The sequence below is a fragment of the Chinchilla lanigera genome, unplaced genomic scaffold, assembly GCF_000276665.1.
Source record: "Chinchilla lanigera isolate Chin_1 unplaced genomic scaffold, ChiLan1.0 scaffold00012, whole genome shotgun sequence".
Lineage (NCBI taxonomy): Eukaryota > Metazoa > Chordata > Mammalia > Rodentia > Chinchillidae > Chinchilla > Chinchilla lanigera.
Window position 1 is genome coordinate 28,897,672 of NW_004955413.1, and position 27,504 is coordinate 28,925,175.

General features: G+C 55.4%; 1 protein-coding gene across 1 annotated transcript; it reads left to right on the forward strand.

Moving 5' to 3' along the window:
• Window positions 1–3,452: 3,452 nt before the first annotated feature.
• On the forward strand, window positions 3,453–27,422 carry Samm50 (SAMM50 sorting and assembly machinery component). Its single transcript, XM_005379452.2, has 15 exons — window positions 3,453–3,633; window positions 8,516–8,626; window positions 9,209–9,310; window positions 10,325–10,412; window positions 11,971–12,077; window positions 12,817–12,947; window positions 13,102–13,189; window positions 14,391–14,519; window positions 15,003–15,074; window positions 15,673–15,759; window positions 17,870–17,940; window positions 19,756–19,823; window positions 23,460–23,606; window positions 23,839–23,980; window positions 27,276–27,422. Exons 1-15 carry the CDS (start codon window positions 3,613–3,615, stop codon window positions 27,319–27,321), a joined length of 1,410 nt encoding a protein of 469 aa, XP_005379509.1. The 5' UTR covers window positions 3,453–3,612; the 3' UTR covers window positions 27,322–27,422.
• The last annotated feature ends 82 nt before the right edge of the window (window positions 27,423–27,504 follow it).

Sequence of the window (27,504 nt, forward strand, 5' to 3'; positions counted from 1 at the left end):
CACCTGGGGTCCTGGCTCAGCACCCCTGTAGCCCCAGTCACGACTCAGAGCCTCACTCTGCTCACCCCGCTTCCCACCACGACCCCTAGCTAACTCACTTCACTCCCCGGCTGTCGGGAGTGACGGGGACAAAGAGGCCCAGGACCCAAGGGGCCCATGGCACGGAGTGTCCCAAACTAACAAGTGGGTGACTCCCGTGGGAACTCCCAGCCTCCCCGCGCAGGGCCAGTGAGACTTGGGGTTTGATTTCACCAGAGAACCACTATAGCCACGGACTGCATTCCTGCCTCTGATTGGACCAAACAGCACTTGGAGAAAATATTGCCAGAGTGGGGGATTTGTCCAGGTTCTTGATGTCCTGGACACCAGGGGTGCAGCAGAACACCCACATGGAGTAGCAAGATTGAAGATTTCTTGAAAACTGGAAATACATTCTACTGGGTGGCAGCGGGCCGGCGAGAAGGGCCGGAGGCCCCCTGGGGGCTTGGAGCTGTAGGGTTTGGAGTGGGACTGAGGAGTCGGTCTGAGGAGTCTCCATCCTGCCATGGAGCAGCCTGGTGCAGCCCCTCCACCCAGAGGTGGAGTTTTCGGCCTTTTATGACCCTTGGAGGAATTGTGGGGCAGCCAATGCCCATGCGTGTTAAATCTGCATAGCCAATCACATGGTAATTAGGGTTGGGGCTGGCCAAGGGCTGCAGAAGCCCCAGGCCCACGCCTGGGACTGTGTCTAAGCTGGGTGAGCCGGTTACCTACTCTCCTTGTATTTGGACCCAGACAGCCTGGCTCTGGGCTAATGTTTAACTCGGACGTGGCTCTAGCCCAGAAAGCCCTCCAAGGAGACCCTCTCTTTTCTCTCCAGCTGTTTCCTTAGCCACCTCCTGCCGCAGCTTCTGCTCCGTGATCCTGAGCTAAGCTTTCCGGGAGGTGGTGGCCTTGCAGATGGTACTCGGCGACTCTATCAGTTAGGAGAGGCTGGGTTATGCTGTTAGCAGAAGCCCCAGGTCTGTTTCTCACACTGCACACCCGTCACACGTGGGAGCTCTAAGCCGTCCTCCTGACCGGATGCAGCCTGCAGCTGACCCACCGTCCAAGGATCGCTGACAACAGCCATGGCAGGTCGGAGGGGACACAGGTCTTAAAGGTCTTCATCTGCAAGGGACAGGTGACCCTCTGTTCACCATGTGTTGGCAAGCAAGTCATATGAATGGGGGTGGCGAAATGCAATTCTACCAATGGCCAAAAAGAGGATCCCAACAAGTTCTGGTGGACAGCAACTTGGGAGGCCACAGAGAAGCCTCCAACAAGCAGGCTGGGCGAGGCGGTACGCGAAGGCACTACCAGCTACTTGTCAAGCTGAGGCAGGGGGTTAGCAAGCTCAAGCCACGCCTTCACAAAATCCTGTCTCCCTGGGTGTGGTGGTGCATGCCTGTAATCCCAGCACTCTGGGAGGCTGAGGCAGGAGGATCATTGAGAGTTTGAGAGCAGCTACAAAATGAGCTCCAAGCGAGCCTGTACTGCATAGTGAGACGCTGTCTCAAAAAGACAATAAATAAAATAATAAAAGACCCTGTCTCAAAATGAAAACAAAGGTCGAGGGCACTGGGGATATAGCTCAGCACTCCTTGGGTTCAATCTCCAGTACTGCAAAACAAAACAATAAATCCCTGTACTCTCTCTGACCCAATAAATCCAGGAATTACAGGGTTTAAGCCGGCATCTGTACTGCAAGCCTTTATTTTACTATACATTCTGATCGTCAGAAACAGCCACAGCAGTTTGTCTGAGGGCAAAGCATGCGAGCCGATGTTCCTCACATGCCCTCTGCCATCCTGGCCCAGGGCCTTGGACACAGAGATGCTCATATTTAGCTGTGTTGCACAGCAGGGCACACTCACGCTCATCTAGCAGTGGTGTGCTCATGAGAGGAAAGATGAGGGAGGATGAGCAGGACAAAAGGACTGTTCAAAGGGAGAAAATCAAGTTTATCAAGTTTATCCCATGATCAAGTCGGTGCCAGGCCCACGCCTGACCTCATAAAGCCCTCTTAACACTAACGCCTTAAAAACCACTATTGTCTCTATTTCACAGGGGAGCAAACAGGCAGAATCAATTTCAAATGTGTGCAGCTTGTGACTTGTGTTGACAGTGTACGTTCCAGCTCCTAAATCGACTTTGCAATCTCTATCAAGATGTTCACACCAACACAGCCTTTTGTCTGCACTGGCGTCAGCAAGGCCAAAGCCTCAGCTTGGTGGCCAAGGGTAGGTCTCCTGGGGCCCAGGAGCTGGGCTTGCGGGTGCTGAACCCAAGGAAGTAGGTGGTCTTGCAGAATCTGGGCTTGTGAAACTGGCCACAAAGTGACACGGGGTTTGTGCAGCCCAGAGGCCCGGCTCCTGCCTAGCACAGTGAGGCCCTGGTTCCATCCCCAGTGACGCAAAAGCTAAAAAATATCCTGCTGGACAAAAGCCACGAGCATTTTGAGGTTCCTTCGGCGCGCAGATCTTGGTGCTGTTTCACGTGCCGGTTCCCACAGTGCTCCTGTAAGATCGATAGCGGAGCAGGGGCCGGCCCTGGGAGGCTTCTGAGCCCTCGCCTACCTTAACCCTCTGTCCAGACCCGAGACCCTGGGGCAACATCAGGAGGGACCGCGTCACACGTGCCCGGGCCGGGGTCACACCTGACCTGCAAGCTGTGGGGCTGCGCGTAAGTTACTCACTGTCTCTGGGTCTCAGTTTCCTCCGTTCTTAAAGGCTTCCACTTTACTGAGGTGGTTAAGTAACCCTGACTAAGAGCCCCGTGCAGCGCCTGGTGCAAAGTTACAGGGACAGCCAATCCTACCCTCGGGGCCGCTCTACCAGGTGAGTGCCGAAACTCCGACCCAGAAAAGCAGGATTGGCAGGGCCCTTAGTGACCTTACCCCGTTACACGGTCTAGCAGTCACTGGATGTAACTGAGCCAGTCACTCATCCTGGGCTCCCTAGGAGCCACGCCAAGCCTTGCCTCTCATCCTTGCGACCTTCTAACTCAACCCTGGGAAGCAGACGCGACCACCGTCTTCATTTCCACGTCCAGGATGCGCAGCCCTCGGAGTTCCAACGACCGGAAGGTCCATGTAGCCAGGAGAAGCGCCAGAGCCCCACCCCACGTGATCCGCGTGAGAGGACACACGGCACCCACTGGGCAGGAACGCCAGGAGGGTCGAGGGAGACTTGCTCTATGCCCCACTGCGCTCAACGCCGAATCCCTCCTCGCGCAGGCGCCAACGCCAGGCGCCTGGCTGCGCAAACTCGGACGCAGATACGCCCTCCCCATTCCAGCAGCTCCGCGGGCGTCACTGGACGCTTTGCGTTTGCGCAGTCTCCAGGCCACAGGGCGACCCGGCGGCCGTGTCAGCATCCGGGTCGCAGGCTCCTGCAAACCAATGAGCGAAGGCACCGCGAGTCAGGGGGCGGGGCACAGGAGGGCAACATGGCTGCCCCCAGTGCGCCGCTTCCGGGGGCTTGTGGGAGTAGCCCTGACCCGCAGCCGTAGCACCGTGCTCCCTGTGCACTCACCAGCAGAGCCTCGGTCGCGCTCCGCTAGCTCTGCAAGGCTGCGGCTGCGGAGGGAGCCATGGGGACCGTGCATGCCCGGGTAAGCGGCCCAGCAACTCGCGGGGTGCGGGACCTTGGGGGACTATAGTGGCCGCGGGGAGACGCTCTCGTGCCTGCTGCGCCCTGGTTCCCCGGGTGGGAGGGCACCGAGGCGGCGGGGCGCAGTGCGGAAGGCCGCAGAGAGATTGCCTCGGACCGGCGGGAAGCCGATTCCAGGGGAGGAGGGTCGTGGAGCTGTGAAGGTCACTCCGCGAGTCAGTGCCCCGGGAAGGACTTTAGAACTCGCCCTGATGACCTTAGTGCCTGTCTGTCCGGCTCTTGCGAGAGTTCGGACGTGAGCCATCCAGGGTGCTGTCAAAAGACGAAGTTCAGGGGCTGGGGATTTAGCTCAGCGGCACAGCGCCTGCCTGGCCAGCGCAAGGTCGTGAGTTCGATTCTCGGTACCGGAAGAAAAAAAAAAGACGAACTTCACAAACTTCGTTTAGCGCTCCGACGTGACTTTCATTTGCAGTTCAGGAATTGGGCGGCGTCTCAATTTGTGCACGTGAATGAGCGTCCAAACTAACAGCCTGTGCCAGTTCTACCTAACGGTGCATACCTGGCTGCAAAACTTCCCAAACTGCTTTTTTTTTTTTTTTTTGTAATCTTAACGGAGCACCGGAGAATGAGGCACTTGTCCAGGGTCCCTCAGAGCCGCAGAGTGTCCCAGACCTCAGCGTCCTGGTCTCAGCACTACTTTTCTACTGTAAGGTGAATTGTCTCATTTATCCAGTTCAGTTTTCAGTGGAGCGCGCCTCGTGAACTTGCAAAACAGTTTAGCACAGGCATCTCAGCCCGGCTTCCTTCAGAGTGGAGCCGTTTCCTTTCACTTGTCTTTCAAACCCAGCACCGTTGCTCTTCCGCCGTGGCCTTCGGACTGCGCTGCGGGTGCTCGTTCTCTGTCCACCAGCCACTTCACACCCGGCTTTAACCATTACAATATTCCCACCTTTTAGAGCTCAGTTCAAGTTGCTTCCTGTGTAAACTGCCTCTGTATCGCTCTCGTTTGGATGTGCTACTACTTCCTGTGGCATTTTCCCTCTGGTGTCGCTTATATTCAGCCTTAAGTCTGCTTACATCTCTGTCTTATCCTATTAGATGTGAAGTTTCTCGGTGTTACAGCATGAACTCTGTCTTGCCGAGTGTCTTAGTTACTTTTCTCTCGTTGCTGAGACAAAATACCTGACAGCCAGAATTAAGGAAGGAAAGGTTTATTTAGCTCACAGTCTGTGGAGGTTGTAGTGCATAATCAGATGGCTCCAAGGCAGGGTGGCACGTGGCAGAGAGCAAGGGTTCATGGCTATGGAAAACAGCAAAAGCAGCAAGATCAAAAGGGGGAGCAAGCCTCTTTCCCCTCCTTATATTGTATACCGGCTCTCCTCCCAGCCCACTGCATCTCTGGTGCCCTCCTCTTCCCCAAGGTGAGGGTGTTTACAGTGTAAGGACCCGGGGAGTCCTGCTGAATCAATGAAGCTTTAGGATTTAGGATTAAGCTTTAGGATTCCTCAAGTTGACACAGTGTGTCGACCATAACACCCAGTTTTTCACGTAACATGTTGAACTATATGAGCACCCATCCATTTATGTAACTCATATTTACTGGTGGCCTACAGTGTGTGTGGCACTGTTGTACTTGCCAGAGGTACGGTTTTAAAAATCTGCTTTTATGAAGTGGAGCTCCTTTAATGCTAAAGTTGGTGCGCCATTGATTAATGCGCTAACAAACACCGTTTCCAATACTTTAGTTTTTTGTATACCACTATTAAGTGTTTTTCTAATGTTTTGATTAGGAATCACAGTAAGAAAACAATTGACATTTGCCACCTAGTTTGTGTGTGTGTGTGTGTGTGTCTTTTTTGAGACAGGGTTTCTGCTATGCAGTTCAAGCTGGCCTTGAACTCCCTTTGTAGCCCAGGCTGGCCTTGAACTTACAGTGATTCTCCTGCCTCAGTCTCCCAAGTGCTGGTATTACAGGTGTGTGCCACCACACCTGGCTGCCACCTAGTATTGGCATGCATATGTGAAACAAAAGTTCTGTGGAACAGTTTTTATCATTAATGTCTATTATGGACTGCTGTATTTTTTATTTGATTCTAGTCTTCACTTTAAAGATACTGTTCATAGCTTATTAAATTTATCTCCTCTCCTGTCTCCACTGCTTTGCACAGAGGATGGTTCATGGAAATCAGTAAAAACTTGCAGCTGGATGTGGGGTGAACACATGTAATCCCAGCTGAGGAGAGGAGGCTGAGGCAGGAGGCTGAGGCAGGAGGATTGCAAGTTTGAGCTCAGCCTAGGCAAGTTAGCAACGTAACAAGACCCTGTCTAAAAGGAACAGGGCTGGGACTGTAGCTCAGCCTGAAGGCCCTGGGTTCAGTCCCTAGTACTACAGAACAAAACTAGTTGACCGTTGACTGATTGCAGACTGATCTGTTTAAAGGTTAAAGGCTAGATCCACATATTTATTTTAATTCATTTTCCAAATATTTATCCCATGCCTGTTCTTCCAGGCACTAGAATGTGAAGTCTATGAGAATTAGGGTCTTAATAAGTGTTTGTCACAGAGTAGGATCTTAATCACCGGCTCACCCTGAGCACGCTCGGGCCCTGCGTTTGTTTACATACTGACTATTCCTCATGCTTGGGCAGGTGTCATTTCAACCAGTTGATTCTTGTATTGAATAAATTTGATGAAATTGTCAACTTTTATATTTCCTGTCATACTATCTTATAACATCAGTGGAAAATGCAGTTTTTTGGTCAGGTCATCCTGTATTTAAATGATTGGACTGGTAAGTGGTTAATAGAATGTGGGGAATGGTGAAATCTCCATTATTGGAAGGCAGTTTAGGATGTATGCTTTGGCATAACTGTCAAACTGCAGGGACATCTCTTAAGCTTAAAGTCTGCGTTCCAGCATAGAGGATACAGATGAGTCTGGTGGGTCTTCGGTGAATCTCATTCCAAGCTTTGAGGTTTCAGGAAATGTAATGGAATTTTTTTTTAGCATACTGGAATATAAACTTTGTGTCCAAACGAAGCACATATGCAAAGCATCCTGACTAAGAATCTGTATACATTCTTAATTTGCTTGTAGTTTAGACAGATTAACAGTAATTCAATTTTTAAAATGTTACACTAAAAAGGACCTAATAAAGACATGAAATTATGTGTTCTATGATCATTGTTATCTTCCTTTTTTTTTTTTCCAGTACTGGGACTCGAACTCACAACCTCATGCTTGCCAGGCAGGCACTGTGCCACTGAGCTAAACCCCCAGCCCCATTATCTTCCTTTTTAAAAGTTTAAATAAAATTCGGCCTACACTACAAGGACATTGTGGTTTTGTTTGCTGCAGTGAGCCCAGTATTTTGCGTATAGTGTGCACTCAGGACATGTTTGTTAAGTAAAAGAACAAAAGAATATTTATTCCTTCACTGTAATAGCGTTCCTGTCACTGGGATAGGATACTCGACACCCACAGCTTTGAAGAGAAGAGGTTTAACTTGGCTCACAGCTTCAGGCGTTCAGTCCATGGTCCGCTGCTCCGAGGCGGGAGCATCGTGCCAGACAAGCATCAAGGAACCAAACTGTTCGGTTGTTGGGAAGCAAAGTGAGGAAGCAGTGCCAGACAGGAAGCATTAAGGGACCGGACATAGGCCCTAAGCCTACACCTCCGTGACCCTGTCAGACATACCCAGAAGTGTGCCTTAACCTGGGCAGCTTCCATACCCGTCAGGTTGGCACAGTTGAACTCAATCACTGCACTCACTGTCCTGTGGGTATCTATTGCATACTCCAGATGTGTCAGTGTAGATAAAAATTTTTAAAAAGTGGTGCTCTGAAGATCACAAAACTTCTACCAACAAGAGGTGTCCCTGTGAAGGAAGGAGTGATTCTGCCTTAAAAAACCGGAAGTGGGGCTGAAGATTTAGCTCAGTGGCACAGCGCCTGCCTGGCAAGCACAAGGTCATGAGTTCGATTCCCGGTACCGGAAACAAAACAAAACAAAACAAAAAAACCGGAAGTGGCTTACAGAGATGAGACATTTAAAGTGGCTGTAACTACTCGGGAAAGCCAGTCAGGAAGGGGGAACGAGGTGCACAGAGCCTGGATGGTGGAGGTGGAAATGTGTGGCAGGTGTGGGCCTGGCCGTGGAGTTCCCGTGTGCTCCGCCCAGGAATCTGTTTGGAGCCTCTCCCTGTGTGCACTGCGGGGACCATCAGGACTGAAGGACAGGGCTTGGGAAAGTGCGTGTGTGGTGCAGTCAGGTCAAGTGTTCATTTTGGAAACAGAATGCTTCCATAGCAATTTGATTTGCCAGTGTGGCTATTCTGAAAAGTATCCAGATCTAATTCTTGTTTTTCTTTTTCTTTTCTTTCTTTCTTTCTTTTTTTTTTTTTTTGGTCTTTTTCAAACAGGGTCTCACTGTGCAGTTCAGGCTGGCTTCAAACTCACAGTGATCCTCCTGCCTCAGCTTCCCAAGTGCTGGGATTACAGGCATGCGCCACCACACCTGGCTAGAACAGCAGATTTTTCATAAATTATTTATTTTCCTTCACATGGACTTCAAGTGTAGATTGAGAGTCGTTAAAACCTTGGTTCTGGGTGTGGTCCTTCAGGGTTTGTATCAGACATTTTAAATTTTTAATCTTTGTTTTTATTACAGATACAGTAAATACCAAAGGGTTAGCCACCAGTGAGTTAACCACCAGCCCGGCGCTTGCCTGTGAAAGCAGCCGCCACCTGCCTTTTATTCCCTCTCCCCGCTCCGTCCCTTGACTTTGTGGAGCACGGACTGAAGCCAAATTGGAAGGTCTCCTTTTGTTTTGTTTTGTTTGTGTTGCCAGTCTGTTGACCTGTGGCCCTTCCCTCCCTTTCAGAGTCTGGAGCCCCTGCCCGCCAGTGGCCCTGACTTTGGAGGATTAGGCGAAGAAGCTGAATTCCTTGAAGTTGAACCTGAAGCTAAACAGGAAATTCTGGAAAACAAAGATGTGAGTTTTCGGCCCCAGATCTTCGCACGCTTGTTCCTAGGAGCCTTCGCTCCTGTGGCCCGGCGCGAGATGTGCACAGCCTAACCTGTCACCTGCTACAGCTTCCACCAGGAACACCCTGACTTCTGGGGAGATTGCTCCTAGCTGTGGACTGGTTTTATGGGGACAGCTGAGGCAAACACATTTTTGTGTCTATTCTGTTTTAAATTCGGAGATAGACTCAGACTGTACTTAAATTTATGCATCTGTTCCCCGCTGCCAGCAAAGATGTTTTTGCCTTTAAATGTAGATAACATCTTTCGGTCTCCGGAAAAATTTACTTCTCCTTGAGGACCCCAGGAGGTGGGGCTCGGGGCTGCCTCTCAGGCAGTGTTGGGAAGGACAGACAGGTTGGCAGGGCCAGACACCCCTTCCCCCCAGAGACCAGTCTCCTTCATAGGAAGAATGCGCTGAGGGGCGAGAAGGGAGGTCATCAAACCTGAGAAATGGCGTGCAGTTGGGTGTGGGCTCTGGCCTGTAGCTGTGCCCCCTCGTCCTTGCCCTGTGTCTTACGTAACAACGGCGTCCCCTTGTCCCCCGCAGGTCGTTGTGCAGCACGTTCATTTTGATGGACTCGGAAGGACTAAAGATGATATCATCATCTGTGAAATCGGAGAGGTCTTCAAGGCCAAGAACCTCATTGAGGTGAGTGCGGTGTCTCCTCAGCACCTTTCCCACTCGATTCTGAAGAACCTGTATGGCCTCTCCTGAAGCACAGGCGCCTATCCCTGGCCTCCTGCCCCGAGGGGCCCTCTGTCCCTGGGACATGTCCTGAGCTGTTGCCCCAGGGGAAGAACTGTTCGTCCCCTCGTCCCAGCCCCCTCCCCGTCAGCGGCCGGCACAGCCGATGGACTGAGTCCTGCCCTTCCCAGCACCTCGCTGAGAGGCGACCCTGCGGAGGTCGCCCTCCTGTTACCCTCCGCCCGTGTCCCCAGGCCCTCCCCGTCTGTGGAGCAGTCTCCCCCTGCACTGCCCCTCTTCCTGCTCACAGACAGGGTCCTTCCGCCCCTCTGCCCGTGGGCCACGCTGACCTGTGGCTGGGCAGAGGTCACCCGCAGCGTCCTTGTGGCCCCGTCCAGCCGCCTCCTTTCCACCCACTCGTCCTTGACCTTTAAGCAGCGTTTGGCAACGTCCACCATTCCTGCTCCAAAAAAACCAAACCAGTTTATATTGAAAAGATTGAAGGTGAACACAAGAGCGAGCAACAGATCGGATGGCGCAGGCAGTGTTGAAGGGGGCATGCGTGTTCTGTGCAGCAGCCGTCCGGGGTGTCCACTCGGGTGAGCACAGACGGCCGGAGACGCTGTCCTTCCCCACGGCCTCCCTACACCTTCCGTGCACCGTGCACCACGGACGCCTCCTCCCAGCAGCACCCGCTGACCGCTGGCCGCGGTGCCTCAGTGCACATTGGTGTTCATTGTTTTGCTCCTGTGAATGATCCATGGTGAAACACCCTTGTGTATTTTTGAGGTTTTTTTGTGTGTGTCTCTTTTTGAGACAGGGTCTCTCTATACAGTTCAAGCTGGCCTTGAGCTCACTTTGTAGCTCAGGCTGGTCTCAAACTCACAATGATCCTCCTGCCTCAGCCTCCCGAGTGCTGGGATTCAGGCGTGCTCCACCACTCCTGGCTATCAGTCTCTGTCTCTTTCCCTCTTACAGGTCATGCGGAAATCTCATGAAGCCCGTGAAAAGCTGCTTCGTCTCGGGATCTTTAGACAAGTGGACGTTTTGATCGATACGTGTCAAGGTACCGTGGGAGGGGCTTCTCTGTGGTCCTCTGTCCGTCCTCCTCCCGTTCCCAGAACAGCGGTGCGGCTGATACAGGTCGCCCAGACGGGCCTTGGGAAGGAGCCGCATTGTGTGCTGGGCTGAGGGAGGAACGGTGATCTGAACCACACCGAGTCCCGGGGGAGCCCTGTAGCGGGGAGCCGGGCTTCCCTCGCCGACCCCAGCCCCTGGCCGCCCGCATAGACCCCTGCCAGACGCCACCCAAATGCGCGCTTTGGAACGAGGGAGTTGGTTTCTGTTGGCTTTGCTCATCACTGGTGTCCTGCGTGACGCTGGCCGGGCCGCTCAGCCCAGCAGCGACTCTCACCCTGAGCCAGGCCTGCAGGGGCAGCAGCACGCCAAGCTGCCGCTTCTGGGGCTCCGGTAGGTGAGGCAGGCCAGGGCGTTGCCGGTCGGGGAGGAGAGCGCTCCAGGCATGCCTGCTGGAGGCCGTGGCTTGACGTTAGGTACCCGCTCAAGTGCAGGCCCCACCAGGCCTTGTAAGGGGCCACACATAAATCACAGCTGGGGAAGCCGAGGCTCAGAGAGGTGGCAGGAAGCCCCAGGTCCACCCGGCGAGTGGCACAGGCCAGCTCCCAAGTCAGACCCTCGACCAGCGGTGTGAGTGTTGCTGGCATTTGGCTGTGGCCCCCTCTCCTGTTGTTGGCTTGACCTGGGTCTCTACCAGCACCCTCCGCCCTGGCTGCTCGCTAGTCCCTGGTGCAGCCCGACGACCACGGGACGCTGTCGCAGAGCACACACAGCCGTGTACATTCGCCCACATCCAGAGTACACGACACCCAGAGCGACCCTCACGTCAGCTGTGGCTTCAGCTAATAGCGGCACGTGGGTTTATGGGTGTGGCGGTGTCCCCGTGAGCACGAGCTGTACCAGGCGGGGAGATGCCTGGTGGGAGTGGCTCGGGTTCGTTTGCTCTCTGCGCTTCCCGCTTGATCTTTCTGTACACTCAGAACTGCTCTGAAGATAAACCTGCCCTGGACCCACTGGCTCCAAGCCTCTAGGGACCGAGGCCTGGGTATGGGTAGCAACCACCGTGGGCCACAAGCAGGGGCCGTCCTTGCTCCTGAGAAGCCCACGGCCTCAAGGAAGCTGGCTGAGTTCAGGCCTGATCACCTCTGTCCCAGTGATTTAATAAGAAATACTGCATTTTTGTTTCTCATTTTCCTGACATCCCTGGGTGACTCAGGGACTCGTATGGGTGAGCGGATCCCCTTAGCGGCGCTGTTTGCCTTGGCGAGCAGAGCTGCCTCCGCATCTCCCCGTGGCAGTAGAGGCGGCTGTTGGAGGATACGCGTATTCCGCCACTGAAACGAGGAACAGGATTTTTGGAGTAGAGGTGTATTTTGATTCCGTGTGGGAGTCTTCTTAGACTTCAAAATAGATGGCGTGTTTTCCCAAGGAGGTTGTAAAATAAAATGAACCTTCCAATTGCTATTTGTCTTTTTTTTAGCCGTAGGCCTCAAAATAAAAGACCGTTTTCCAGCTGTCTTCTTGTTTAATCTTTCTTATGTCCTCAGGTGATGACGCACTTCCCAATGGGCTAGATGTCACCTTTGAAGTGACTGAGTTAAGGAGGTTGACAGGCAGTTACAACACCATGGTCGGAAATAACGAAGGCAGCATGGTACGATGGAGGCTTTTCTCGTCTGTGTTGGGATTTAGAATATGAGCTCTAGAAAGGTGGCTGCATCCTAAATGCTCACGATAGCTTCAGAACTGTTTTTCACTTCATGTCTCTTGGTCTGTTGTTCTTTGTGGTTTTTCTTTAAACTCCCTAGAATTGATTAGAAGGTATTTTAAATCATTTGATAACAATCATCAGGAGTGGAGCTAGGCGTGGTTGCACATGCCTGTAATCCCAGCACTCGGGAGGCTGAGGCAGGAGGATCGTTGTGAGTTCGAGACCAGCCTGGAAGGCTGAGGCAGGAGGATCTTTGCAAGTTTGAGACCAGCCTGGGCTGCAAAGTGAGTTCAAGGCTGGCCTGAACTGCATAGCGAGACCCTGTCTCAAAAAGACAAAAGGAAAAAAAAAAAATCATCAGGAGTGGTTAGAAATTGTTTTTAGTGAGAGTGGTCCCCATTCAAATTTCTTTAAACTCCACATCTGTAGATGTTATGTCTTTTTTTTTTTTTTTTTGACTTTACACCCTTGAGAGTCGCAGTTGGGAGGTCCCCTGACTCTGAGGTGACGGGGTCTGTGGGCACGGTGCTCCGTCAAGCGTAAAGGCAGGGACAGCTGCAGGCCGGCCCGTGGCCCGCGTTTGTGTTCTGTGTCTGTGACGGCCCCTTCGTGGGCTGAGTTTGTTGTATTACAGGCTCCATGTCCCTCCGTGTGACCCCGCTTTTCTCTGTTCCCCGCTCAGGTCCTCGGCCTCAAGCTCCCCAATCTGCTGGGCCGTGCAGAAAAAGTGACTTTCCAGTTTTCTTATGGCACCAAAGAAACGTCCTACGGCCTGTCCTTCTTCAAACCGCAGCCTGGGAACTTCGAGAGAAAGTAGGAAGCCAGGCGGAGGGCTGCGTGCAGTGGCGGGCGTGCTGGTCAGAGGCTGGTGTGTGCGCAGGGGCCAGTCAGCTGCCGCTTTGCCCGGTGGCCTGCGCCTGGCTCTGCGCAACTTACACGTGTGCCGTTCTGTCCCATCGCCTCCTAGCTTCTCGGTAAACCTGTACAAAGTCACCGGACAGTTCCCGTGGAGCTCGCTGCGGGAGACGGACCGAGGAGTGTCCGCCGAGTACAGCGTACGTCCTCCCAGCATCCCCGGCTTTCCGAGCATTCCCAAAGACAGCGCAGCGCGGGGAGGCTGGGAGCGCAGCCCTCTGTCCGCCCGGGCCGAGCCCTGGACACCTGTGCCGTAGCCCAGCGCAGCTGCCACCCACGCTGCTGCCCAGGGGCCTCCGTGCGCCTCACTTCCCGCGCCGCTATTTGTCCTCCTACTGCCACGGACGGGGCGGAAACCAGGTGGTGCTGGCAGAGCAGGGCCCACTGCCCTGGGTGTGCTCGCAGTGTGGAGACGCCACCCGCGTCTCCTGCGTGACAGTGTCTTCATTAGGAGCTGCTCCCTAAGCCCTGGAGACGATTAGGGCCTTGCGGGTGCAGAGGCGAGCACCTCCAGTCCTCATCCTGTAAGCAGGCCAGCGTGTGCTTGGCCTGTGATGGTGGCCCCCAACCCACAGTGGCCTCGGGGACACAGAGCCTGGTGGGGGTGGCCTGGCTTCCTTGTAACGTGAGGCATCTCTGTGTGTCCCAGAGCTACCGGGCAGTGTCACTCGCTGTCCAGAGAGAACACGAGCGTCTCCGAGGCAACCTGAGGCAGGCTGGCCGGGCTGTGGGCTCAGAGGGCAGGTCCCCTTGTGCAGCCCAGGCTCCTCTTGTCCCGGGCCGCTGGCTGTGGAGAGCTGCTCTCCACTCTGTGCAGCTTGGGCTCACTGTCGCTCTGGCTGAGGCGGTCGTCTGGTCCCCAGGCAGTGTCCCTGGATCCCTCGCTTTGCAGAGAGCCGGTAGACACTGTAGCTGCTGGTGACAGGCCCTCCGGCTTCCCCTGACTGGCGCTGGAGCAGTTGCTCCTTGGGTTCGGTTCCCAGCTTCCCCTCTCCTCCTTCCTCTTCCCCCCTCTGCCTGCTTCGCTCTCCCCCTTTCTCTCTCTCAACATTTAAAGCATTTTATCCATTCTCAGGAAGCTCAGGCAAGAGGCAGGTCACAAGTTCAAGGCCAGCCTGGGCAATTCCGTGAGACCCCCATCTCAAAATTAAAAAATAAAGACAAGCTGGCAGTAGCTCAGTAGCAGAGCACTTGCCTAGCACGCACAAGGCTGCGTCCCACCCCCGGCACTGCCAAAAAAAGTGAGATATTTCTTAGTGATGCCTCATTGCAAACGGCGGTCTGCCACGACTCCAGAGTGCGTGTACCGAAAGGGCACTCACCGCCCGTGTGCCCTCGCAGTTCCCCATATGGAGGACCAGCCACACTGTCAAGTGGGAGGGCGTGTGGCGGGAGCTGGGCTGCCTCTCCAGGACCGCGTCCTTCGCTGTGCGGAAAGAGAGCGGACACTCGCTGAAGTCGTCGCTCTCGGTAAGCGGCCTCCCCGAGGGAGTGATGGGTCATTGGTGGCCGCACCGTCCAGTGGGAAAGCAGTCTGCAACACCCAGCTGACTGGGTGGCCGCAGAGAGGGTGGACCCAGCGCCTTCCTATGCACAGCCGCTGCCTTGCCTCAGTTTCCCCACATAACATGGCGGCGGGGGAGGGGAGTGGAACGGGGCGTGTAAGAGCTGACCGTGGAATCACAGCTTTCAGGCATAACTAGAAAGCCACCGAGTTGGCTTGGGCTGCGGTGCTGGCTTGCGAAGGGACTGCAGGGACCTGGTGCCAGGTCTCAGCCCCACGGGTGGGGCGGTGGGCTGTGGCGCCCTTGCTGTGGAGGTGGCCTGACGGTGCGGCCTGGGCCCCGCTTCGGGCAGGGGCCGGGGAAGCCGCTGGCGGCCAGCGCGCGGCGAGAGCGGCGTTGGTTATGAAGCTGCGGGAGGTGCGGGCGCCCGCTCACAGCTCTCTTGCAGCACGCCATGGTCATCGACTCGCGGAACTCTTCCATCCTGCCCAAGCGGGGGGCCCTGCTGAAGGTGAACCAGGTAGGCTCGCTTCGGGGTCGCCTCGGGGTCGCCTCGGCAGGGACATCCGCAGGCGGTGACCCCAGGGGTGGGAGTGACGTGGGCTGTTCGCGTCGTCCGTGTTAACCGTCCCCTGTATCTGTACAGGTTCTAGGGGCTGGGGTGAAGCTCACTGGCCGGGTGGGCGCGGCCCCGGCTGCAGTGGCCAGGCCCAATCCTCAGCTGTCAGGGGTCCTGGGGTGGGCCCAGCAGGGTCAGGAGCTTGCGGGCTGGTGTCCCCTCTTCAGTTGAGAGGACGGGTCAGTCATCAGATGTTTTCATAGACGGTGGCACTCTGAAGGATTGGGTCGCGTCTGAACCCCGGCCGCCCCGTGAGCCACGTCGCCCCTCGCTAGTGTAGTGGTCCGCCATGCTGCGTGGATCTCCGCGCTAGGGTTGTTCAGGGCACACGACGGTCCTCTGTCCCTGCCCGTCCCCTGGTGCCACGTACAGCAGTTAGGAACGTTCTGAAAAACGTTCCTTCTAAGAAAAGTACAAAACACTGAAATCGTAACTGCGGAAACATGACAGCCCCCGCACGAGCCCTTCGCCGCCGGTGACCTGCCGATCCTCCCCACAGGAACTAGCGGGCTACACTGGCGGGGACGTGAGCTTCCTGAAGGAGGACTTCGAGCTGCAGGTGAACAAGCACCTCGTGTTGGATTCGGTGAGTACCTGCTGGGCGCTGCCGCCTCGGTTCCCCCCGCTGTGAAATCCTGCTGGGAGACCTTGTCCCAGAATGCCGGGCACACTCGGGGAGCCCTGGCGGCACTGAGGCTGAAGCACCCTGTCCTCCACTCGAGCTGGCACTGAGGCCCCCTGGGGAGAGGCGATCACTGCTTTCTTCTAAGAAGAACCCCCGGGCCCCAAGGAGCCCTTCCGCCCGCCCTCCGGATGCCCTCAGGAAGTGTGGCCGCGGACTCGGGAACGTCTGCTCTTCTGAAATGCGCAAGATCTGACCTTCCTGTGCGGGCACAGGGCTCTGGGAGCTTCCAGGGTGTTTTGTAGTTTTTGGAGCAGTTTGCCGGGTTTCTCTGATTCACCCGGAAAGGAGGGGTCAGTGACCACCTCTGCCAGGCCGGGGTCCCGGGCCGAGCACAAGCCTGGCTGTGTCAGCCTCGCCCTCACCCTCACCCTCACCCGGCTGACCCTGCCTGCGTGCGCTGTAACGAAGCGCCCGGCCAGCCTGTTCCAACTTCGCGGTCCCGGCCCTGGCAGTGTGGGCTCTCCCGCACTTGGAAGTCAGTTCCCGCCCTTCCCCTGCCACCGCCACTCCAGCGCCGCCGTGGGCCCTACTGCCCTGGCCACCAAGCTCTCCCTGTCCCTTCCCCAGTGCACAGCACCACCGGCTCCCCGTTCTCCTGGGATCCCCCTTGCTGGTGTCCTCGCCCCGTTATCTCTGTGGTTCTTTCCAGTTCCCTCCCCTCTGCCTCGTGGCTGGTTTTCCCCCTGCCCCTCGCTCGTCCCACTGTGCCCTTGCACGCTCCTTACCGTGTCCCCGTGCTAGTGCTCCTGGGCGTGAGCTCTGTGCGCCTCACAGACACCTCCGCCAGGGCTCTAAAACCCAACCAGGGCTGGGGAGGCCAACACGGGCATTGCGAATGCAAAGCCAGCCCAGGCAGTGCAGCAAAACCCCATCACAAAAAGCAACAAAGAAGGGCTGGGGGTGCAGTTTGTTCGTTGCTTCCTGGGATCAGTCCGCAATATCACAGAGAGTAAAGCAAACCGCCCCCTCCCCAGGACGCTCCCTCCTGAGGCCGGGCTCCAGCCTCCCCTCACTCATGAGGTCCCCGCTCAGCTGCCCTCAGCGTGCCCCTGGCTGCTCCAGTCCTCGCCCCCATGTTTTGTCCCTGCCGTCCCTGGCTGTCCCTTCTGCAGCGGCAGCCTGGAGCGTCTCCCTGCGTGCCTGCCCCTCTCGGTGGGTTTGCACGGGCTCACATCCTGATACACCCACTGGGAGGTGAAGACGCCCTCTGCATTCACACCCCGCCGGTGGAGCGCATTGCTTGGTCCGGCCCACGTGGGACCTGCCCGGGGCACTTAGGCTTGGTGGCCTGCCTTCCGCTGGGCAGTCGCCCGCAAAGCCTATCCACAGCGGTGTTGGTGGAGAATCTGGGGATGTACTGAGCACTGCGGGTGAGGTGGTCACGTGGGGATGCCACCACCACCCTGAAGCCCCATCAGACCCGTCGGGAGCCACATGTCACCGGCATGTCACCTGCTCTGCTCACGCTGCTCCAGTTTCCTTTCCTCTGTAGTGCTTCCCACCGAAGCTTCTTAAAAATCTGATATCTGAGCGCTCTGCAGGCTGGAGGGCAGTGATGGCGAACCTTTCACCGAGTTCAGTGATACAAACAGCCCACGGTGGCACACGTGCCATGGGTTTGACACCTCTGCCGTAGGCTCTGTCTGGGGGGTCATTGGAGCCATGCGGGTGTAGGGGCATTGCCATCCCAGCCTTCTTCCAGCCCGAGTGCTGTGTCCCCCGTCCTCCTGCATTTCCAGGCCAAGTCCAGGCCCCCAGCGTGCGGGACCCCTGGCCCAGGGCCTCCATCCCCCCGTGCATCAGGCTGAGGTTTGGCAGAGGGTGGGAGCTGCCTGGCGTCGGGCTGGAGCCCGCCCTGCTGTACCTGGCTGTGATGTCGTGCGCAGTGTGGGGCTGCCTCTGATTGAGTCCTCACAGCGACAGCGCTCTGCAGGCCCGGCAGGCGGGCTGGGAGACCCGCTCTAGAATGTTGCTTGCCGGAAACCAGAGGCTGCTGTCTGTGTCTGAACAGGTTGTCTCTGCGTCGCTGTGGGGTGGAATGTTGGTGCCCATCGGGGACAAGCCGTCCAGCATCGCGGACAGGTGAGGAGAGACCGCTGGGTGGGGCGGCAGATGTTTTCCTTTGGATCTTTTTGGTTGGTTTCTTATGAGATCCTTTAGAGGATCTCATTAGAAGAGCAGTCTTTCAATCTTACTCTACTTTTTAATGTTTAAGCTAACTTTGAAATATCTGGTCAGCTTATAATTATTTTTCTTTTGCTTTTTGCATTACTTTGTTATATTAAAAAGTATATTTTTCATTATGAATGAATAGTAGTCCATACTTGCTACAGAAATACATGAATGGCCAGGCATGGGGGCGCATTCCTGTGATCCCAGTGCTTAGGAGGCTGAGGCAGGAGGATCGCTGTGAGTTCAAAGTCAATCTGGGCTACAAAGTGAGTTTGGGGCCACCCTGAACTACACAGTGAGACCCTGTCTCAAAAACAAACATGAAAAAGTTTTAAGGAAATTGTAGGATAATCATTTACCAATCCTGAAAACTTCTTCATAAGCAGCGTTTTATCGGCACATAATCTTACTTGCTTATACTATAACTTTTCAACCTACTGCAATATTTTTTGATATTTTGTTTCTAATTTTGTAAGATTGTTGTGATTTTTTTTTTTCCCCTTGGGTGCAATACTGGGGATTGAACGCAGGTCTGTTAAAATTTTTCTTTTAAGACAGGGTCTTGCTGGGGCTGGGGGTTTAGCTCAGCGGCACAGCGCCTGCCTGGCAAGCACGAGGTCATGAGTTCAATTCCCGGTACCAGAAAAAAAAAAAAGATTCCACTGAGCCAGTAGAAAGCAGTGGTTCTATGAATCTGTGATCCTCCTGCTTCAGCTTCCCAGAGTGCTGAGATTACAGGTGCTTATTATCAAGCCCAGCTAAGTCTGTGGTATTTATAAGTAACACTGTGCAGAACGTTATAAGTAATTTGCTCATTTTATTTTCTGAGAAGATACTCCTGAATGAGGAGTTACAATCTCAGAATGAGGCTTTTTTTGCCGGATATGGTGATGCACACCTATAATCCCAGCCTTTGGGAGGCAGAGACAGGAGGATCACCTGGAATTTGAGGCCAGCCTGCACTATGCAGCAAGATCCTGTCTCAAAAAAACCCGAAAGCCAAACCAAAACCAAACAAAAACAAAAATCCCCAGAGTAAGGCTTTTTAAGACTGTAAAGAATCTTTCTGGACCCTGCCTTTTAGAGAGCTGGTAGCAGTTGATGGCGCTAGCATCAGGGTATGAGACCATGCTTGTTGCTCCGAGATGCTACTCATTGTCACCGTGGGCAAGAAATTGTCTCCACCCTGAGTTGGGTATGATGTTGCCTTAGCGTAAACTGGTTCAGCCTTTCTGGACGGAATGTGGAAGTGCAGAAATACTGAATTCATAGACTCGGGCCTGACAGTGCAACCTGCCCTGTCTCAGCCCGCTGTGTCTCAGGCTCTGTAGCGGACAGTCCTCCCGTCTCTGTCCCCCACATTGCCTGTTCGCAGCTTCTGTGTAGGAGTTAGGGTCGGGGCTGCGTTAGAAGGTCTTCCCAACCCTTTCTTTTTTCTTTTTTTTTGTTCTTTTGGGACAGGGTCTCGCTATGCAATTCAAGCTGCCCTTGAGCTCACTTTGTACCCCAGGCTGGTCTTGAACTCATAATGGGTCTTCTTGCCTCAGCCTCCCGAGTGCTGGGATGACAAGCGTGCACCACCATGCCTGGCAACCCTTTCTTAAATGAGGTGTGACGTTGGTCATCCGGGGCCGGCTGAGCCTCACATGTGCTCCTTGCCCTTTCTGAGGGCGATGGGCGGCTTCCCCTCGTGACCAGCCTCTGACACATGCCATTTCATCCTAGGTTCTGCCTCGGAGGGCCCACCAGTGTCCGCGGATTCGGCATGCACAGCATCGGGCCCCAGAGTGAAGGTACGTCCTGGCCCTAGGTAGCACATGCTGGGCTGGTCCCGCCTGGGGCTTCGGCCACACCGGTGTTTGTTGACGTCACGGCAGTAGTAGATGTGCACGGTTCACCATGCTGGAATTAGCACCCCACCCGGGACTGGTCACACAGCAGGCACGGGGTATTTATTGAGTAGACTGTAGGAAGATGAGACTATACATGTAGCAAAAAATGATTTGAAAACAACCTGTGACCCCATGCCCTCAGAGAACAGGTATGACTGTTCCATTGTATTTTCCCTCCAGGATTTAAACGGGTATTCCTATTTTTTGTTTTGTTTCATTTGGATACGGGTTTTTGGAACTGTTTTGTTTGCCTTTTCTCTTAATAATATAACAGTGTATTTTTATGGAAATAATACCTTTTTTCCCCCAGTACTAGGGATTGAACCTAGTACCTATACACTGAGCTGTGTCCGAGCCCTTTTATGATTTTTAAAGTTTGAGGCAGGTTCTCACTAAGTTGCCCAGGCGGGGTTCAAACTTGCAATCCTGTCTCAGCTTCCCAGAGTGCTGGCACTTCAGGTGTGCACCACCATGCCTGGCTTTATTTTATCATTTTTAATGGTTATATATTCCATCTTACTAGCGTGCTACGTATCGCTTCTTGGCCTTTTGGCTAAGATCAGGTGTAGCGTGCTGCAGTTGCTTGTGACTGATAGACTCCTAGAGCATCTTCAGGTTTATAGTGAGATCGAGAAGAAAGTGCAGAGTCTCGCTGTGGTCAGCACTGTGTTCCTGTTACGCTGAGTACCTCGTGAAGCCAGGTCCTGAGTTGGTGCTGGCTGTGTCCCACGTCCGCGTGCTTTGACAGCCGCGCACTGCCGCGTCCGCTCCGTGACAGCCCCACACCCCGCTGCTCCGCTGCCCGCGGAGTCCCTGTGCTCCACCTCCGCCCCTCCATCTCTTCGCGGCACAAACTCCCGACATCACAGACTTCCCGTTTCGGTCACGGAGTTGGAATCCCACCGTGCTCAGCCTCTGCAGACTGGAATCTTTCGCAGAGGGACGCGTCAGTGCCCGTCCTCGGGACGGACCACAGTGCGTTTACTGTTCTCCCGCTGCGGGGCCCCTGATCGCTTCCACTGTCCCGCAGTGACGGGTCCGGCTGCTGTAAACACTCACGTGCGGGTTTGTGTGCAGACAGAGCTTTCCACCAGCCGGGTGAATGCCACGAGCACAGGGGCTTGGCCCAGGCAGGGCTGTGTTTGCCTTGTGAGGAAACTGCCAGCCTGGCTTCCAAAGCGCCGGCCCGCCTGGCATTCTCCCTGGTGTGGAGGAGGCAGCCCTTAGCATGTTTAAGGCCTGCACATTTTGTTGTCTTAGCGCAGTACAATTTTCTGAAAACCAGATGCCAAGGTTCGGACATTTAGACTGTGTTACTGGTGTAATGCGCAGCAGGACTCACACTTGTGTAAACTCCGGCTGTGGAGTCACGTGGCCAAAGGGTATGCTGAGTGTTTTTAAGGCCTGGTTTTGCTCTCTGGGAGGGTGGCCTCGGTCACCGTCCCTCAGCAGGGTTTCAGCTGGGAGTGGTGGCACACACCTATGATCACAGCACTTGGGAGGCTGCGGCAGGAGGATTGCCATGCGTTTGAGGCCAGCCTGGGCTACATAGTAAGTTCAAGGCCATCCTGAACTACACAGTGAGATCCTGTCTCAAAACATCAAAAGAAAGAGACTTAAAAATGACATTTTAAAGAATTATTAAACATATGATTAATAATAGCCTTAAGCATGAAACTAGAAACCCAGGGCCCAGCAGGAGGAGAGTAGACAGATAAGCGTCGCTGTCTTCACACTGTAGCGAGGAAGAATGCATTAGAGCCGTGAGCTGAGCCAGGGCGGCAGCGAATCTCAGAAACACGTGCCAAGCAAGCCACACCCAGAGCGGCGCACGAGCTATGCTCCGTCCAAGCACGGCTGGGGACCGGCCGCTTGCTCCGCGTCCTCAGAGGGCAGCTGGGGGGCGGCGGCGTGCAGGGACTGGGGAGGGCTTGGGTGAGAGTGCAGCGTCCGCGGGGAAGCAGCACCAGCCAGGGTGGCAGTGGGAGGGAAAGGACAGCTTCGCTCTTCAGGTATAGACGTCATGTTTTTAAAGACTGCAAATCATCCAGCAGAACTGCTTGTATTATACTAAAACGTGTATGTGCTTATTGAGTGCACGTTGTACATCATAGTTCATTGGGAGAATAGGGTCTTAACTAGTTGTCTGAATGCTAGAAGGTAAATTATTCCTGATTTTTTTCCTATTTCTCTGTGTCCAGTTTTCTACAAAGAGTGTATTGCTTTTCTGGTCAGAATAAATCATCTCGGAGAGGAGGGGCAGTTTCTAGGAAACGGAGTTTGTCTCCTGCTCTCTGTCTACTGTTTGTTTCTTAGGATTTTTTTTTTCTTTTTTCTTTTTTTTTGTCTTCTTGAGACAGGGTCTCACTATACAGTTCAGGCTGGCCTCGAAGTCACTTTGTAGCCCAGGCTGGCCTCAAACTCACAGTGATCCTCCTGCCTCAGCCTCCTGAGTCTTCTTTTCTTCAGGATGTTAGTATTAAAAGGGACTAAGAAGACACTGAAGTCTCTAAATGAATATACCCTGCTCCTCACGGTTAATCTTGGAGAGACATTGATTTCTTTTTTTTTTTGAGACATCGATTTTTTTTCAGGCCTGTCATCTTGTATTAGAGGGGGCTAAGGCACTGGAAACAATATTTTTGCAACATTGTAGCAGCTTGGAGAGCTTTTTATAGATTTAATGTTACAGCTATTTATAAATAAAATGTCAGACAGGAGCACTTACAGGAATAATGTAAACATCGGCTCTCAATGGCTAGTCCTGAATTCTGGCAAAGGCAACCTTGGTCCATAAAACAAAAGTCCGAGTGGCCTTGCACCACCGAGAAGCGACCTCTCTGCTGGGCCTCGAGCTGGGCCTCCCTTTGGATACTCAGCCAGTTCCAGCCAGCGGTCGCAGAACTTTTCTGAGTTTTGCTGCTCTCTATTGTGGTCTCTTTTTTGAGGTTAAGTAGGAAAATTTATTGGAGAATAGGACTGGGGCACAAGAATAGCACCTGAGAGACAGGAGGGGTCCTGAATGAGTGGGTTGCCCTCTGTTATGGTCTTGAGAAGTTTGTAAAATAATGCATTTCCTTTGTCTGGCAGAAGCAATTCGGTATCTGTAGTTGGGGATGAAGTAATTTTCTTTTTTTTTTTTTGTCTTTTTGAGACAGGGTCTCACTGTGCAGTTCAGGCTGGCCTTGAGCTCACTTTGTAGCCCAGGATGGTCTTGAACTCGCAGAGATCCTCCTGCCTCAGCCTCCCAGGTGCTGGGATTACAGGAAGTGATTTTCTTGAGTTTCACTCATTTTGCTTGAAGCATTTTACAGATGCCATAAGTTTCCAGGTGCCTTCTTTCCTCACCCTACCTCCACCTGTCAGAGTATAAGAGGCCAGACAGGAAAGAGCATTTTCTTCCCATGAGGCCACAGGGCCAGCGGAACAAATGCTCAGAGCCGGGGACCATGTGGGGCTCATGTCTCGCCTCCGAGCTGGTGAGGTCGGGGTGGTGTCCATATGCTCAGGCCTGTACCTGTCCCCCTCCCTTGCTAGGGGACTACCTGGGTGGTGAGGCATACTGGGCCGGAGGCCTACACCTGTACACCCCGCTGCCCTTCCGGCCAGGCCAGGGTGGCTTCGGAGAGCTTTTCAGAACCCACTTCTTCCTCAACGCGGGAAACCTCTGCAACCTCAACTACGGTAAGAACCAGCTGCATGGGGCCCATTCTGGGGCAGCAGGAAGTGTGGGCCCCAGGCCCCGCCCCTCCTGCAGTGCCGAGATTGAACCTAGGGTGCTGTCTCTCAGCCAGGGCTCCAGGGGCCCCAGCCTCCCTTCGCGCGTTCTCCTCGAACAGCAGGCTTGCTCTAGGGGTGACGCAGGCTGCCACAGGACAGCGAGGCAGTCTCTGAGGGACGCGTCCTCTCTCCCCAGGGGAGGGCCCCCGAGCCCACATCCGCAAGCTGGCCGAGTGCATCCGCTGGTCCTACGGCGCCGGCATCGTCCTCCGGCTCGGCAACATCGCACGGCTGGAGCTGAACTACTGCGTCCCCATGGGCGTGCAGCGGGGCGACAGGTACGCGGGCTGGCTCGCCACGGGTGCCCTCTCGCCAGGCGCCTGGGGACGTCGAGTAGTTAGCAAAAGCGGAAACCCCGGACTTTGCTGTGTCGGGGTTCTCTCCTTGCACGTTGGAGGAGCGCGTGTGACACGCCCTCCCTCGGACACGCTGCTTCCTGTCCCCGGGGCACGTCTATAGGCACTGTGGGTCCAGCTGGCACTTGATGTGGAGGGTCGGGTGAAGGTCAGCCATGGCCAGGGGCTCATTCTTGAGAGCGTCCCCTCCGCCCCGAGCCGCCGCCCTGGCCTTTGCAGCGCTGCCTTGAGGACTTGCCGGATCCCTCGCTGTCTGCCCAGGCCTGGTCCGGGACCCCTGGAGACGCCTAACTCCAGTGCCGCGCAAGCCCCTGCCCTGACGCGGTGCGGCGTCCTCTGGGGCCTGTGCCGCTCGCGTCCAGCTCACGCGGTCTCCAGGGTGCGATTTTACCCGGGCGGTGACCCCCCCATCGCTCTGTGCGTGGATTCACTGCGGGACTTAGCCCATGGCAAAGCCAAGTTCTGGTTTGGGGAACTTTCTGGATTTGTTTCCCCCAAATATCATTGATCCACATTTAGTGACTCTGCAGTTGCAGAACCTATGTGGATGAATATGGTGAGAGGGCATTTACAGAAATTAATCCCTTTTTTGTTAGTTTTTGTTTGTTTTGAGATACAGTCTCACTATGCAGTTCAGGCTGGCCTTGAACTCACTATGTAGCCCAGGTTGGTCTTGAACTCACAGGGATCCTTCTGCCTCAGTCTCCCAAGTGCTGGGATTATAGACATGCGGCACCATGCCTGAGTAGTTTGTTGTTTTATTTTTAAACAGGACTAGGGATTGAACCCAGGGTCTTTGCACTGATCTTTATCCTTAGGACTTTTTAAAAATTTTTTCTTTTGAGACAAGGCCTTGCTAAGATTTTCAGGCTGGGCTTGAACTTGCAGGCCTCCTGCCTCAGCCTTCCAGAATGCTGGGATAGTAAGTGTGCGCTGGCACACCTCGTTTACTGCCACTTCTTACATTACCATGGCTGCATCATACAAGAGTCAGGAAATCCGTAAGTGTCACTGGGCGGCTTCAGCCACAGCGTTTGCTCAGAGACTGGGAAATCGCAGGCAGAGGCTGGCAGAGCCCGCTCCGGACAGCTCCCCTGCCAGCTTACAGAAGGCAGCTTCGTGCTGTGTCCCGCCCAGAGGTGGGAGAGTGAGGGCACCTCTCACCCTGATCTCCGCATGTGGCTGTGGGGCAGGACCTCAGCTTGGGAGGCGGAGACACAGTGCCTGTGCCTCCGCATACACTCCGTGCTCCGGCCACCCTGTGCCCTCGGTCCCTGCCCTGTGCTGGAGGTGCTCGGCCCACCCTCGCTGATGGGCAGCCGTGGCTGTCCTAGCGCGCCCTGACGGTACCTCGCTGTACCCTACACAGCGCGCGCATGCGTGCTCTGGGGCCCACGGTCTGCTCTGCGCAGCTGTGTGGCCTGTGGCGAGTAACCTCACCTCTCTGGTCTGTTTTCCCATCGAGAGGACCGACCATCCCAGCTGGGCAGGGCTTGCCTGCGGTCGCAGTACTGGGGATTGAACTCAGGACTCCGACTTCAGAGGAGACCCGAGAGAGAGTGCCTTCCCTGGAGCAGGGTGAAGGCTGGGAAGCCGATTGCCCACTGCGGTGGGGGCCTCGCACCTCTGGCTGGACCACCCAGGTTTCTGGGTAGAGGTCTGTGTGGAGCGCTTGCCCAGCACGCCAGGGCCGTGGGTTCCAACCCCAGAGAGGCAGAGCCGTGGGCCTGAGGTCCCCTGGAGCGCGCAGGCTGGGGTCTGAGGTGTGAGCGGTCCTGTGGGGCTGCAGTACCGAGAGCGGCCACTGGATGTCAGTGCGCCCTGCGGCCTGCGCTGCTCTGAGCCGCCAGCCGGACCCCTTGTTACAGAGCGGGCACAGTGCAGCCCTGCCCTCTCTCTTCCGGTTCAATCCGAGAATATGCTCCAGAGCTTCCCTTCGGAATGTGGGTTCTTCCTAGAGGACGCTGCCAGCTGCGCCCTTGGCTCCGGCCGCAGCGCCGTTCTGTCTCGTGGCGGTGGCCGCTCATGTTTGCTGTGGGCTGTGAAGGCTGTCCAGGGCCGGCCTTTGCCCCGGACGGTGGTGTGGTTCGGTGTTTGGTCTCCAGAACTGGGATTCTGTGTGTTGAAGTGTTGCCTGAGCCGGGTGCCCGGCAGCAGTTGCAGGTTGGCGCGGTGGTCTGGTCAGCACCCGAGGCCCTGCCTGGCCGGGTGCCCCCTGCACAGTGGTGGCAGCTGTCTCTGAGCACAGTGTCCAGAGCCCGGTGTGAGTCGGGGCGCATCCGGGAGGGCAGCCTGGTCGGTGCTGGGGGGACCGGGCTCACAGTGGGCCTGGAGGCCCCAGGACGGGAACTGAGCCGCGCACCCCCAGCAGGACGGCAGGGCCGGGCGCAGCTGGCATACCGGGGTGAGGCGTGCCAGCGCGAGGCGCAGGGGGGAAGCGTGCAGTGGGGGCTCACAGGAGGCGCCTCTGGGACTAGAAGGGGCGGGACTGGGGTCAGAGCCTGAATCTTCCAGGGCGCAGCGGAGGGTGGGGGCTCAGGAGGTGGCTGGGGGGCGCCGCCCTAGGAGCCGTGTGGGTGTGGGATTCGGCGGCTTCCGTGTGACACGTGCCCGTCTGGTGAGAGAGCCTGGCCGGAAGATCTGCCTGTTCCGAATTACGTCAGCGTGGGCCTTAGCTGATGTTTTACCCTGTAGCTCATTTCCAGGCATTTTCTAACCCAAGGAACGTAAGCCTAGGCCCCTTCGCATACATGGGATAACACGAAAAATGGAAACAAACCGTGCAGTCCCCGCACATGGCTCAGGGTACCAAGCGAGACAGGCTTCGCTCTGGGTGACGCTGTTGGGAAGCTCACAGGGGACGTCTGCTCAGGCCACTCTGCCCCCAGTGACAGCCCTGTGAGTGGACAGTGACAGCTCAGGACGGGGGGCTCAGTGGCTGCCCAGGTTGACCTGCTGTGACCTTCACCCTGGTCCAAGCCCGCTGCTCCTCCCAGCTCGGCCCTGCTGACCTCCCTGTCGGGTGGAGAGGCTCGGGGGGCAGCGGGGAGTCACCCCCCCTTATTTCCATCCCTGTTTTCCAAAGGCTGAGTCTGAACCCGGCCAGGGAGAAGGCAGGGAGGGCTGGTGGGGGCTGCCCACAGGGTCCCTGGGCTGCCGCCGTGGCTGCGTGGCCGGGAGGAGGGGAGCGTGCCCTTCACCTCTGCCTTTCTTTCAGGATCTGCGACGGCGTCCAGTTCGGAGCTGGGATAAGGTTCCTGTAGCTGGGCTGCCTCAGGCGTCCGCGCTCCTGGAACCCTCGCAGCCAAGCGAGCCGGGCCTCGTCCTCGCCAGCAAACGTGTCAATAAATTGTGAGGACACATACTCGGCCGCAGTGGGGCTCTGGTTTGCTTCTCCGGGTGCCTGGGGCCCTTTGCCTGCACCGCCCCAGGCCCAAGGGTGCTCG

Bases quoted from the DNA above. Each gene is read 5' to 3' on its own strand.
- Samm50 (XM_005379452.2), top strand. From the start codon at position 3,613: ATGGGGACCGTGCATGCCCGG. The intron at 15,075-15,672 runs GTAGGCTCGCTT...TCCTCCCCACAG, and splicing joins CCCTGCTGAAGGTGAACCAG to GAACTAGCGGGCTACACTGG. The intron at 17,941-19,755 runs GTGAGGAGAGAC...ATTTCATCCTAG, and splicing joins CCGTCCAGCATCGCGGACAG to GTTCTGCCTCGGAGGGCCCA.